The 14117-nt window shown below is 41.7% G+C and overlaps 1 protein-coding gene across 1 annotated transcript; it reads left to right on the forward strand.

Moving 5' to 3' along the window:
- The first annotated feature begins 12002 nt into the window (after window positions 1–12002).
- Window positions 12003–13871, forward strand: LOC111919582 (mannan endo-1,4-beta-mannosidase 5). Its single transcript, XM_023915156.3, has 5 exons — window positions 12003–12380; window positions 12462–12656; window positions 12799–12921; window positions 13030–13232; window positions 13364–13871. The coding sequence occupies exons 1-5, from the start codon at window positions 12003–12005 to the stop codon at window positions 13854–13856; spliced, it is 1392 nt and encodes a 463-aa protein (XP_023770924.2). The 3' UTR covers window positions 13857–13871.
- Window positions 13872–14117: the final 246 nt, after the last annotated feature.

Below are 14117 nucleotides of genomic sequence, written 5' to 3' on the forward strand. Positions count from 1 at the left end.
TCACCTCGAATGTGTGTGCTGGGTTGAGTGGTGGAGTGATAACGATGATCCTCATATTAGAATACGTGATAGTAGTCGTATCCTAAAAATAATTATACCTGATGTCGTATTTAAATTAATAAGATATTAATTTAAATAGTAAATAAAATAAGAGTTTGAATAACAACAATAGTGTTAGACAACACTTTAATTATGTAAGAATACTTACAAATATTTATTCGGAATTGTTTGAAATGTTGAAATGGGTTATCGGTGGAAAAGATGGAGTTTTCGGTTGAGATGAGGAGTTTTCGGCTATGGCTTGAAGATTGGTTGAAGATCTGGACGAAATCATTTGAAGATTTAGAGAAAAAGGATTGTTCACGGATACTAACTGAGAGCAATTTAAGAACTGTTTTCGGATGGAAAATGTGAGAAATGAAATTGTTTTTGGATAAACATTGATATATACGGGGTGTTTACGGTTCAAGCTGGGCAAAGGCCTTAGTGTTTATGGTTCTATAATGGGACTTTATTGATTTTTTGGAAAAATAGTGAGTGTTTTTGGATTAGACAAACCGTAAACCCTTCTTGCATTTATTACATTGGGCGAAAACTCTAATTAACATTGATTTTTTGGGTGAAAACTCTTTTATGAGGGTTATTTATGTTTTGAACGCCTAGACTTTTAACTTATGATTATTTAAAATACCCTAATTTAGCATAGGTTTTAAATCCCTACTTCTTTGTTAACACTTTAAACAAGCCCTAAGGCTATAGACTGTCAATGCAACAAGAATTGAAATGTAGTTTCACTTGTTCTAGGTTAGGGTTTGGACTTTACTAGGTATTAAAATTTTGAGTTGTGACAACATCCTTCCTCTTCAATTTAGTAAGAGGAACTGCAATCTTGGAGAAATCTCAAATGAATCTCCGATAATATCCCGTCAAACCGAGGAAGCTTAGAATCTTAGATGGAGACTTTGACACTTCTCACCGAATCACCACCTCTATCTTGGCTGGGTCAAACAGGATACCGTTCTGATTGATGAGGTGTCCCAGAAACTAAACCTCATGCAACAGGAACTCACACTTGGAGAACTTGGCATATAGATTCTCCATCCGCAAAACCCCAAGAATCTTGCACAAATGCTCCTCGTGCTGCTCTTAGGTCTTCGAATAAACCAAGATGTCATCGATGAAAACAATAACTGACCTGTCCAACATAGGTCTACACACCCATTTCACGAGATCCATGAATATCGTCGGTGCTTTGGTGAGCCCAAAAGGCATCACAAGGCCATCGTAATGCCCATAATGAGTTCGGGAAGGTCGTCTTCTGTATATCCTCCTCTCGCACCCTCAACCGATGGTAGTCGGACCTCATATCAATCTTGGAAAACGAAAATTCCCCCTGCAACTAATTGGAGAGATCATCAATCCTTGGTAATGGATAATGGTTCTTCACCATCAGCTTGTTCGGCTCCTTGTAATCATTGCACATCCGATGTGAACCATAATTCTTCTTGACAAAAACTATCGGTGCTCCCCATGGAGAACTGCTCGGTCACAGAAACTCCTTTCCTAATAGCTCCTGAAACTGAGAGGATAACTCCTTCATCTCAGGAGGTGCAAGACGATACAGTGCCTTGGCAATTGGCTCCACGCCAGGGATCAGATCGATCCAGAACTCAACTTTTCTTTTAGGAGGCGCACCTGGTAACTCCTCTAGGAAAACCTCAGGGAACTCACACATAATAGGGACATTAGAAATGGAAAATGATCTCTTCTCATCAACCTGAGTATCCACCACATATGCCAGATATCCCATACACATATGTTGTAAACATTGTCTCACATTGCCGGCGACACAGAAAGTTGATATTGAACTAATACCCTCATCCTAAATGGTCAATACTCTCTCGAACCGTCACCAACTGCCGCTCATAATAAATCAGATCCCTAAACCGGCCCAACCAATCCATACCCATGATAACATAGACATCTCCCATTACAATATGGATAAGATTTATAGGATACCCAACACCAATAATCTCCATTACACAGCCCCGATAGACATCCGTAGCGGAGACCGCATGCTTGTCAGCTATAGTAATCCTCAATGGTCTACTCAAAGCCTCCCATGTGATGCTAAAACCATAAAAAAAAGACGATGACATAAAAGATCGACTCACACCTGAGTCAAACAATAATGGCGTAGGTACGTAATTAACAAGGAAAGCACCTACACGAGAAATATCATAAACAATAAAATAAATCAGCAAAATAAATAAGGAACACATACCAACTGCGACGTCAGGTGCTGCTCTGGCCTTTTCTGATGTCAACTAAAATGCTCTCCCCAGAGCTCTTAAAGCATCGAACTTCCCCTGGCGGTCAATAGTAATACGTCGGGTCGCGGGGGCTGGAGTCTGAACTATATTGGATGCAAGTTGTGGACACCAGCCCTCCAAGGACCCTTCTGGATGCAATTGAAGCAAACCCAAAATCCCTTGGGGAGATCCTTTGCAATATCCCCCTCTTTGCCATACATGTTGTAAATAGTCCCTGACCGATAGGGTCCCTCATGTCCCTTGCCGCACTTGCTGCAAGTGTGTCCCTTTTGGCCTCCAGCGGTCGAGTAAGCAGACTTGGGTCACTTAGTCGTCGGCTCAACTGTACTGGTCTCCTCTCTTTCTCGCCTGAACCTCCCTATCCTCTTTCACCCGGGTCTCCAATTCGATCTCTCTATTCTTGGGATTGGTCTGCAGCTCAGCTAATGTTTGATATGAAGTGGTCACCACAAACTCACGGATATCCCTCCTCAGAATACTCAGATACCGACTAACACGTGACTGCTTAGTCGATAAGTGCTCAGGGAAAAAAAGAGCCCTCTCATAAAACATTCTGGTGATCAGTCGCAGTCTCTATCTTCTACTTGAGAGATAGGAACTCCTAGGCCAACATCTATCTCTATCTCAACCACTTGTACGAACTCATCTCTAAACATCTTAGTAAATATCTCCCATGTCACTACAGTACGCTCAGCAAGAGAATAGTCAGTTGTCAAAAATGTCCACCAATCCTTTACTTCTAAGTGAAGCAGGTTCAACTCCAAACGACCCTCAAATTCTCCAGACAGGAGCAAGTGTAAAAACAACCCTCAACATCGGAAATCTGTCGCATCGCGACAATTAGATCTTGGGTCCCATCAAACTCTGGTGGCTTCTTGTTGTTGAATTCCCAATACGATAACGAATCACCCCTATGGTCTCGTAGTAGCAACAGCTGCGATGGTTGCGATAACAACAATCTCAGTGACGGTGGCATAACGCTCACCGAAATTCTCAACCAACATGTTCATAATAAACCCAAACATTTCTGCTATATCCCCTCTGATTTCCATGGCCACTTCGGCGGCAACGATCCTACAAACCTCCTCATCACTAGCACTCGGCTTATTGGGCTCGATGGAGCCTGAAGCTCGGGTAACCACAACACTGAAACACATAACAAAATCATCAGCAATCAGGCTAAAGCACATACACGACACTTACACACTCCTGCAAGTTCCTTAGTTCCTTAGCCTTTACGGATCCGATCCTTTATGTAGTACATGCCCAATACTACCTGCCACACCAACCCGTATTTGCCTCAAGTCATCCTCCCAGGACCCTAAGTCATAAAAACTCAATTCCTCAAGTGAATCTATACACCCGCCCTGTCGGTTCCTTAGAACCACTACTAGACATCTAAGTACTCATTTTGGCTGATTGCACATATCACACCCCTTTCTTTTACTAAAATATGTTAATTAAATGTTTCTTTTAATGGAAAATCTACCAAATCCTCGATTTGACTTCAGGAACACCCGAGAGTGTGCCCGAATCCCTTAAACCAAGGCTTTGATACCAACTTGTATCATCCTAAAATTTCCAGATATAAATTTTCATTTCAAACATCCAGTAGTCGTGACAAAACAACAAAAAGTGTAACAAAATGAAAATAATACAATAGTACAAATCCCAAAATCACATAATGTGAAAAAACACAGGTGGATGCGGTGCGATCAATCCGGGCCCTTCCCTTTCAATCTGGAAGTACCTGAAACACAAACTAAAAAACCGTAATCACAAAGCTTAATGAGCTCCCCCAAAAAACCCCATATCATATATACATAATAGTAAAAAAACAACTGGGTCTATTTCAACCCCTTCGGTCTCTTTCAACTAGTACTGAGTCTATTTCAACCCCTTCAGCCTCTTTCAACCGGTACTAGTTATATCTTAACCCCTTCAGTATCTTTCAACCGGTATTGGGTATATTTCAACCCCTTCGGTCTCTTTCAAACGGTATCGGGTCTCTTTCACCCCTACAGCTAATACATAATCATAACAGTAAGAGCCACAGCGAAAACAAGCATATACAAGCAATATAGGAAATTATCACGAAGACAATTATCATCCTACCAACATAGTCTAGTGGGTCGACATTGGTGCCTTCGACCCACGAGTAAAGAGAAAGAAACCCACCTCAAACTGAAGATGTCAAATCACAATCGCGCTTCTAAATCATGAAGTCCTCTAACTAAATCACAAATAATAGAACCTTAATTAGCAATTAGGTCATTAACCCTACCCAAGATTCTAAATCCTATAACTCGGCTTCAAGGGTAAAAAGACTGCTTAACCTTTCCCTAATTGGGCCTAACAATGGTCCAAGCCCAAACTAAAGAACCTTAAGGCCAAACATAGGCCCAAGAGCTCCAGGATGGCCTAAGGCCAATAAATGTTCCAATACGATAAAAAGGTCTAAGGCCCAAACTCAACAAAGAATGAGCCCAACTACACCCAAGCCTACAGACGGTCGTACACAAGGCGTACCTGGCTCGTACGCCCGACGTAAGAGGAACTAGAATCTTGGAGAAATCTCAAATGAATCTCTGATAATATCCTGCCAAGCTAAGGAAGCTCCGAATCTAAGATGGAGAGTTCGACACTTCCCATCGAATCACCTCCTCTATCTTGGTTGGGTCAACCAGGATACCGTTCTGATTGACGAGGTGTCCTAGAAATTGAACCTCGCGCAACAAGATCTCACACTTGGAGAACTTGGCTTATAGATTATCCATTCTCAAAACCCCAAGATTCTTATGCAAATGCTCCTCATGCTGCTCTCAAGTCTTCAAATAAACCAAGATGTCATCGATGAAAACAACAACTGACCTGTCCAACATAGGCCTACACACCCATTTCATGAGATCCATGAATGTCGTTGGTGCGTTGGTGAGCCCAAAAGGCATCACCACGAACTTGTAATGCCCATAACGAGTTTAGAGGGTCATCTTATGTATATCCTCCTCTCTCATGCTCATTTGATGGTAGTCGGACCTCAGATCAATCTTGGAAAATCAAGATGCCCCCGCAACTGATTGAAGAGATCATCAATTCCTTGTAATGGATAACGGTTCTTCACCATTAGCTTGTTCGACTCCCTGTAACCAATGGACATACGTGTGAACTATCCTTCTTCTTGAAAAAAAGTATCGGTGCTCCCCACAAAGAACTGCTCGGTCATATAAACTCCTTTCCTAATAGCTCCTGAAGCTGAGAGGATAACTCATACATCTTAGGAGGTGCAAGACAATACAGTGCCTTGGCAATTGGCTCCGAGCAAGGGATCAGATTGATCCAGAACTCCACTTTTCTTTTAGGAGGCACACCTGCTAACTCCTCTAGCAAAACATCAGGGAACTCACACACAATAGGGACATTAGAAATGGAAAACTATCTCTTCTCATCAACCTGAGTATCCACCACATATGCTAGATATCCCATAAAGCCATGTTGTAAAAACTGTCTCGCCTTGCCGGCGGAACAGAAAGCTGATATTGACCTAATACCCTCATCGTAAATGGTTAGCACTCCCCCAATAGGATCTCGAACCGTCATCAACTGCCGCTCGCAGTTAATCAGATCCCTAAACTAGCTCAAACAATCCATACCCATGATAACATAGACGTCTCCCATTACAATAGGGATAAGATTTATAGGATACCCATCACCGATAATCTCAATGACACAACACCGATAGATATCCATAGCGAAGACCGCATGCTTGTCAGCTATAGAAATCCTCAATGGTCTACTCAAAGCCTCCCATGTGATGCTAAAACCATGAAAAAAAGACGATTACACAAAAGACCGACTCACACCCGAATCAAACAATAGTAGCGTAGGTACTGAGTTAACAAGATTGATGATCTCTTCGACCAACTGCAGGGAGCATCATGGTTCTCCAAGATTGATCTGCGTTCGGGGTACCATCAGATGAGGGTCAGAGAGGAGGATGTGCAGAAGACCGCATTCCGGACGCGCTATGGACATTATAAGTTCGTGGTGATGCCGTTGGGGCTCACAAATGCTCCTGCCGCGTTCATGGACCTCATGAACCACGTGTACAGACCGATGCTGGACCGGTCTGTGATAGTTTTCATTGATGACATCTTGGTTTATTCCAAGACGCAGGAGGAGCACGAGGGGCATCTGCGAGAGGTGTTGGAGACCCTGAGGAGGGAGAGCTTATATGCTAAGTTCTCCAAGTATGAGTTCTGGTTGCGCGAGGTGCAGTTTCTCGGGAACCTTGTCAACCAGGACAGGATTTCGGTGGATCCGGCCAAGATGGAGGCCGTGATGAGGTGGGAGGTTCCGAAGTCTCCATCTGAGATTCATAGTTTCCTGGGGTTGGCAGGGTACTATCGGAGATTCATCCAGGATTTCTCCAAGATAGATGTACCCTTGACGCGGCTAACGAGGAAGGCCGTAGTCTTCCGATGGGGGCTTGAGCAGCAGGCGGCGTTTGAGACGTTGAGGCAGAGATTGTGCGAGGCGCCAATCTTAGCCCTGCCAGAGAGCGTGGAGGATTTCTTTGTTTATTGCGACGCGTCTATCTCGGGCCTGGGTGCTGTATTGATGCAGAGAGGGCATGTCATTGCTTACGCCTCGAGGCAGCTGAAGCCTCACGAGGAAAACTACCCGACGTATGATTTAGAGCTAGGGCTGTGGTGTTCGCCCTTAAGATTTGGCGTCATTACCTCTATGGGCTTCGCTGTATGATTTACACGGACCACAAGAGCTTGAGGTACCTTATGGATCAGCCAAATCTGATCATGATACAACGTCGGTGGCTTGATGTGGTGAATGATTATGATTGTGAGATCCTTTACCACCCGGGGAAGGCTAATGTGGTGGCCAATGCGCTTAGCCGCAAGGCAGCACCGATCAGGGATGTCTGTCTGAGGATGACAGTGGTGACCCCGCTGCTGGAGCAGATTCGGGAGGCTCAGCAGGAGGCGATGAAGGAGGAACATCGGAAGAGTGAGAGGATTGTGGGTCAGATTTCCTCTTTCAACAATGACAGTCGAGGGTTGTTGACACTACACCGTAGGGTGTGGGTGCCGTACCATGGAGGCGTGCGCCGAGTTTTGATGGGAGAGGTGCACAAGTTTAGATTCTCCATTCATCCCGAGGCAACGAAGATGTATAGGGATCTTCGTTTGGATTATTGGTGACCCTGCATGAAGCGGGATATAGCCTGGTGCGTGGAGCGTTTCTTAACCTGCAGGAAGGTCAAGGCCGAGCACCAAAGACCACACGGTAAGATGCAGTCGTTGGATATCCCGCTGTGGAAATGGGAAGATATAATGATGGATTTTATCACGAAGCTTCCCAGGACCGCGCGAGGAGTGGATTCGATATGGGTCATTGTGGATTGATTGACAAAGAGCGCCCATTTTATTCCGATTCAGGAGAGCATCTCGGCCGAAAAGTTGGCCGACATCTATATCAGGGAGATAGTGGTGCGGCACGGGGTGCCAGTGTCAGTGATTTCATTCAGGGATGTGCGTTTTACTTCCAGGTTTTGGAATAAGTTTCATGACGAGTTGGGCAGTCGTCTGCATTTCAGCACTACTTTTCACCCGCAGACGGATGGTCAGAGCGAGCGGACCATCCAAACATTAGAGGATCTGTTGTGTTCTTGTGTTCTGGATTTCGTAGGTAGTTGGGATACCTACCTTTTGTTGGCGGAGTTCTCGTATAATAATAGTTATCATGCAAGTATCGACCGTCCCCCCTTTGAGATGTTGTATGGGAGGAAGTGCAGGACCCCGATATGTTGGGGAGAGGTTGGCCAGAGGGTCATGGGGAGCACCGAAGTGGTGCTTAAGACGACCAAGAGGATTCAACAGGTCCGTAGCAGGCTTCAGATTGCTCAGAGTCGGCAGAAAAGTTATGCCGACAAGCGCCGATCAGACTTAGAGTTTCAGGTTGGAGACATGGTTCTCCTGAAGGTGTCGCCTTGGAAATGTGTTATCCGATTCAGGAAGCGGGGCAAGTTAGGCCCCAGGTACATTGGACCGTTCCGGGTATTAACTCGGGTGGGCAAGGTGGCGTATACGTTGGATCTGCCAGCCAAACTCAGCCAGATCCATAGCACTTTCCACGTCTCTCAGTTGCGGAAGTGTCTGGTGGATGACTCGGCAGTGGTGCCTTTGGAGGATATACATGTCGATGACAGCTTTAATTACATTGAGAGGCCAGTAGCAATCCTCGACCGGAAGTCGAAGGATTTGAGGAACAAGAGGGTGGAACTCGTGAAGGTGCAATGGCAGCACCGGAAGGGATCGGAGTGGACTTGGGAGCCGGTGGAAGAGATGATGGAGCACTACCCCGAGCTGTTTCAGGGACGAGCAGCAGACTTCGAGGACGAAGTCTAAAATAAGTGGGGGAGATTTGTAGCACCTGGTTCTTGGTACGTATTCGTTGTAACTAACTCTTTAAATATTGCATTTTTGGCCTTGGACTCGGCGAGTTGAAGGACCAACTCGCCGAGTAGAAGTGGGATAAGACGCGGGGTCTAAGCTGTGGACTCGGCGAGTCGGTTCCCGGACTTGACGAGTAGACCCTGTTTGGGAAAAAACCCTAACCCAGGTGTTTGCACCCTATTTAAACGCTCTAACTTGCCCTCCTTTGTCCCTAACACTTCCAGAGAGATATAGAGCGAAACGCTAGCCCCCATATTGTTCTTGTGAGTGATCTTGGCCTTGTAAAGGAAATTTGGAGCTTAGTGGAAGAAGGAGGAGGTTGAAGAGTGCAAGAAGGGGAAGTAGATCCGAAATCTACGCTGTGGGAAGCTTCCATTCAGGTAGAAAAGTTCCTGTCTTGATCACTAGTTCATTAGATCCCCTTTTTGTCCCTAATTAGTGGTTTTTAAGCCCTAAAACCTCAAACTCCATGTGTTTATGCTCTATGTTCTGAAAGGACTTCAAATCTGGACCTTATGGACGTCTTATAAGTATAAAGTCTCTGTGGTTGAAGTGATTAAGGTCCCTACTGAGTGTATGACCTCATAAAGAGCTTGCAATTGCCTTTTGGAGCTCATAGGGCCATGCATGCACGTAAAGTTTGCAACTTTACGTGATAAGCATGCCCTAGGAGCCTAGATCTATGGTTTGGAACTATTGCATGTCTCAGATTTGGTCTGTATGGGAGGAGGGCTGAAGGGACTCGGCGGGTTCCAAAGTGGACTCGGCGAGTTCTATGAAGATGGTCTTAGACTCGACGAGTTGGATGAACAACTCGGCGAGTCCTATGAAGATTGCCTGGAACTCGACGAGTTGTTCTTCAAACTCAGCGAGTCATATGAGCTGTTACTGAGTTAAGAAGGGTTTAAGTGTGGAAGGTATAAGGCTCAAACTAGGGTTTCTTTAGACTATAGAGTGATAAGGGAGGCCAGTGAGGGGACTTAAGGTCCTTTAAATAGGGTGCAACCCCTAAAAATTAGTGTTTTCATGCATAGCCTCAACTCGTCGAGTTGGGGTCCTCCAACTCGTCGACTAGGTTCCATAAACCACACAACCTGATCAGTTTCTACACGACGAGTTGGGGCCTCCAACTCGTCGAGTAGGTCTTAAATGATGTATAAAAATTCTTGAAGATCATACCTGGGAGTCGAGATGTTACATTATTTTGTTTTAGTTTAAAAATAGTGATGTACTTTGGCATCATAAAATGCATGTTGATTTGGTCATTTTGGTTTTGTGGTGATTATTTGCTAAAAGCTTTGGTATTTGAGTTTTTGTCCCAAGTGCAAGAAATAACAATGTACTTTGGTTTTTTGTCTTAGTTTAAAAATAGCAATGTACTTTGGCATCATAAAATGCATGTTGATTTGATAATTTTGGTTTTGTGGTGATTATTTTCTAAAAGCTTTGGTATTTGAGTTTTTGTCCCAAGTGCAAGAAATAGCAATGTACTTTGTTTTTTTTTTTTTTTTTTTTTTTTTTTTTTTTTTTTTTGTCTTAGTTTAAAAATAGCAATGTTTGATAATTTAACTTATAAGTTTATATATATGTTGTTATTTATTATGTAGTTAGAGAATCATCATGCTCAACGACCCGACATCTAGGGATGAGCTTTATTCGTTTTTTTCAATCACAAAATAATCAATGAGTATTAGCAGTTGTATTTGTATGTTACATTTGTTTTCACCCTTTGCTACTTATTAACAATTGTAAAACTTACTTTGCTACTTGTTAGAATTGTCAAACTTTTGATTGTTTATTTTGGTATAAAATTAATTATAATAGTATTTGATATTTAATTGAATGTTGTTATATAATTTTTGGTATAGAATTAATTATAATAGTATTTGGAATTAATTATACCCAAAATCGCTGATTAAAATATAAATGAAAAAAATGTTATTACCGACGACATGAGTATTAGCAGCGATTATATATTTACCGGCGACAATTCTCTTTAGTGGCGTTAATTTGATCAATAGTAACGGAACAGTAACGGCGACTCTTTACAGCCGACGTGTCGCCGCTATTAGCTTTAGCGGCGACTTTTGGATCCTTTATCGGTGACTTTTGTCGCCGCTAAATGTCTTTTTCTTGTAATGGTAACGAGAGACATAAAAATGTCATAATAACTAAATTGTTTTCTTTTTCTTTTTTTTTTTGAAAGAGAATAACTAAATTTGTGTTAATTGGTCTTAATATAAGGACTAAACAATTAAAAGTTTAAAAAATGGTTTTAGTTTTAAACGTGAGTGTTGACCAAGCTTCTAGGTCAAACATGTGGCTTAAATAAAAGGATTCCTAATCAGATTGGGGATTTAGGTGTCAAAATACCTTAGGTATAAGAGTAACTATTAGATGGTGTTTGATGGAGCAAAAGCGGGTGAGAGGCTCAATATGGCGATTTACTAAGACCTAAGTCGAGGGGTTCATCTAGTTAAGTAGATTTGGATTCGAACTTTCTAAAAGTAGTTCATAATTAATTAAAAAAAATCCCTATTAAATGACGACACCAACCTAACATGCAAATTTTGGTGTAAGACGTCACCCATGTCAATTGGAAAACCACACACATGAAATCCTACATGTTTGCATTTATTATTTTTGGTATTAAAAAATATAAAGAAAAAGAGAGTATCCATGTTGCATGTTTTTCTTCAACTGACGTTTAGCATTTCAACAAACTAACAGACTATCCTTCCTTCTACACATAGTTTCTACGTTTCTCTCATCTGTTATCTTATCTGTTATAACGTATATATTTTTTTGGTAAGATATTGGAAACTCATAATTGTACCGAAAGAATCAGGCATATATGTCCTAAATAACTGTTTTTACTTTGAGAATGACATAATTTACTTTCCTTAACCGGCTGACGTTATATATCAAATAAAACTGAAACCAAAGATATATACGTTAACAAATCCACATCTATACATCCATATATACTATACAACAATGGTTCGTTACTTGCTTGTTCCATAAGTCTTTTTGTTATTAATAATAATATTATAACCGCCGTAATGCCCATCTTGTAACACACGAAAACGAGGCTCAATTCCTGCTCTCTTGCCTTTCATCAAATATTTTTTCGATTTCTATATTTAGCAAACTTATTTACCTACGACCCATTATATATAGCATCGTTTCCCAACAGCTTATGCATTCAGACTTTCGACCAACAATGGCTTCATTCATCAGAAATTCCCATCTTTCATGGAGCGTTCTTGTGGTTCTATGCATGGCACTTCTTGTCTCTGTTTGTGAAGCTAGGGTTCACAGGGGTAAAGGAAGCGGCTTTGTTCGAACCAAAGGACCTAACTTTGTTCTGAATGGGTCCCCTTTTCTATTTAATGGTTTTAATGCGTATTGGATGATGAATGTAGCCACTGATCCAAGCGAGAGGATGAAAGTTACTCAAGTCCTACAAGATGCTGCAAATGCAGGTCTTTCTGTATGCCGAACATGGGCTTTTGCTGATGGTGGCGACAAAGCTCTTCAGATTTCACCAGGAGCATACGACGAACGTGTTTTTCAGGTATCAACAAACATGTTTCTTAGCTCATGTTTCCTTCATATTGTATGGTGTTCTTACATTAAACGTGGGTTTGGTTTGCAGGGACTAGATTTCGTGGTGGCAGAAGCAAGAAAATATGGTCTTCGGTTAATATTAAGTTTTGTTAACAATTACAAAGACTTTGGAGGGAGACAACAATACGTTAACTGGGCAAGAAGTTCTGGCGTTCAGATCAACAGTGACGACGATTTCTATACCAACCCAATAGTAAAAGGGTATTATAAGAACCATGTCCAAGTAAGTAAGCGTTCAACAGCATCAATTGTTGAGAAAAACTTTGAAGAATCAACATCAATAATGTTTTGTATTTTTTATATATCGATCGACCTAGCATGTGTTTTCATACCGAACTTATATGCATAACGATGACTGTATGCAGAGAGTTATAACAAGGGTGAATACTATCACCAGGATCGCATATCGTGACGACACCACAATCATGGCATGGGAACTCATAAACGAGCCCCGCTGCCAGGCTGATTCCTCTGGAAGAACAGTTAATGTAAGTGACACCATGTAAAGATATAAATTACAAGAATCTTTAAACATTAATATATATACGTTATAAGGAATTAATTGTAATTTATGAATTCTATGCATTTTGCTGCAGGTTTGGGTTCAAGAAATGGCTTCCTTCGTCAAATCATTGGATAGACACCATCTATTGGAGGTTGGCATGGAAGGGTTTTACGGTGACACAATGCCTGAACGAAAGCAGATAAACCCCGGTTACCAAGTTGGAACTGATTTCATCAGCAATAATCTTGTTAGGGGAATCGATTTTGCCACCATACATGCATATCCTGATCAATGGTAATATTTTTTTGGATAACATTAAACAAGAGCATTCATGATCTATAAATACAAAAAAGTCATATATATATATGCAACTAAAAGAGCTAGAGTATTTAAGGTAAGTATTCAAATTTGTGGTTATGCTACAGGTTGTCTGGACAAAATGAAGAGTCACAGATGGCATTTATGCAAAGATGGATGTGGAGTCATTACCAGGATTCAAAAACTATCCTTAAGAAACCACTTGTGATTGCTGAATTTGGGAAGTCTAGCAAAGATCCAGAATATAACATTAACAAAAGGGACTCCTACTTGAATGCTGTTTATAGAAACATTTATATGATGGCCAGAACTGGAGGAACTGTTGGTGGTGGTTTAGTGTGGCAGCTTATGGCGGATGGAATGGCTTCTTACTGCGATGGATATGAAATAACCTTGTCAGAAAATCTATCAACAAGCAACATCATTTCTCAGCAATCTCAAGCCATGAGCACGTTGTCTCAATTGCTAAGAATCGCATCTGAAAATGTTCCTTCCGGCAAAAATCATAAACTCCAACTTGATCATATTAAAGGTCGACGTTCCTCTAAGACAAACCATCATCATCATCACCATGCTCACAACCAAAAGGCAATGCCTTGACAATGTGCACAATTGAAGGATGGGATTAGAATCAAGATCCTCTTATCGTATTACTGAAAGTGTCAATTAATTTCTTGCGGCTTTAAGATAATTGTCAAATAGCCCGTTATTTATTGATTCAATTAATATTCTAATAAAATGCTTCTTTCTGCGAAAGAGATAGTTCCACATGCATGGAAAGTCTTTGATCAACGCACACTTATGCACATGTACTTAATTCGAATGTAAACTTTAAATATTCATTAACAAAACATAGTAACT

This window comes from Lactuca sativa, chromosome 4, assembly GCF_002870075.4.
Source record: "Lactuca sativa cultivar Salinas chromosome 4, Lsat_Salinas_v11, whole genome shotgun sequence".
Taxonomy (NCBI): domain Eukaryota; kingdom Viridiplantae; phylum Streptophyta; class Magnoliopsida; order Asterales; family Asteraceae; genus Lactuca; species Lactuca sativa.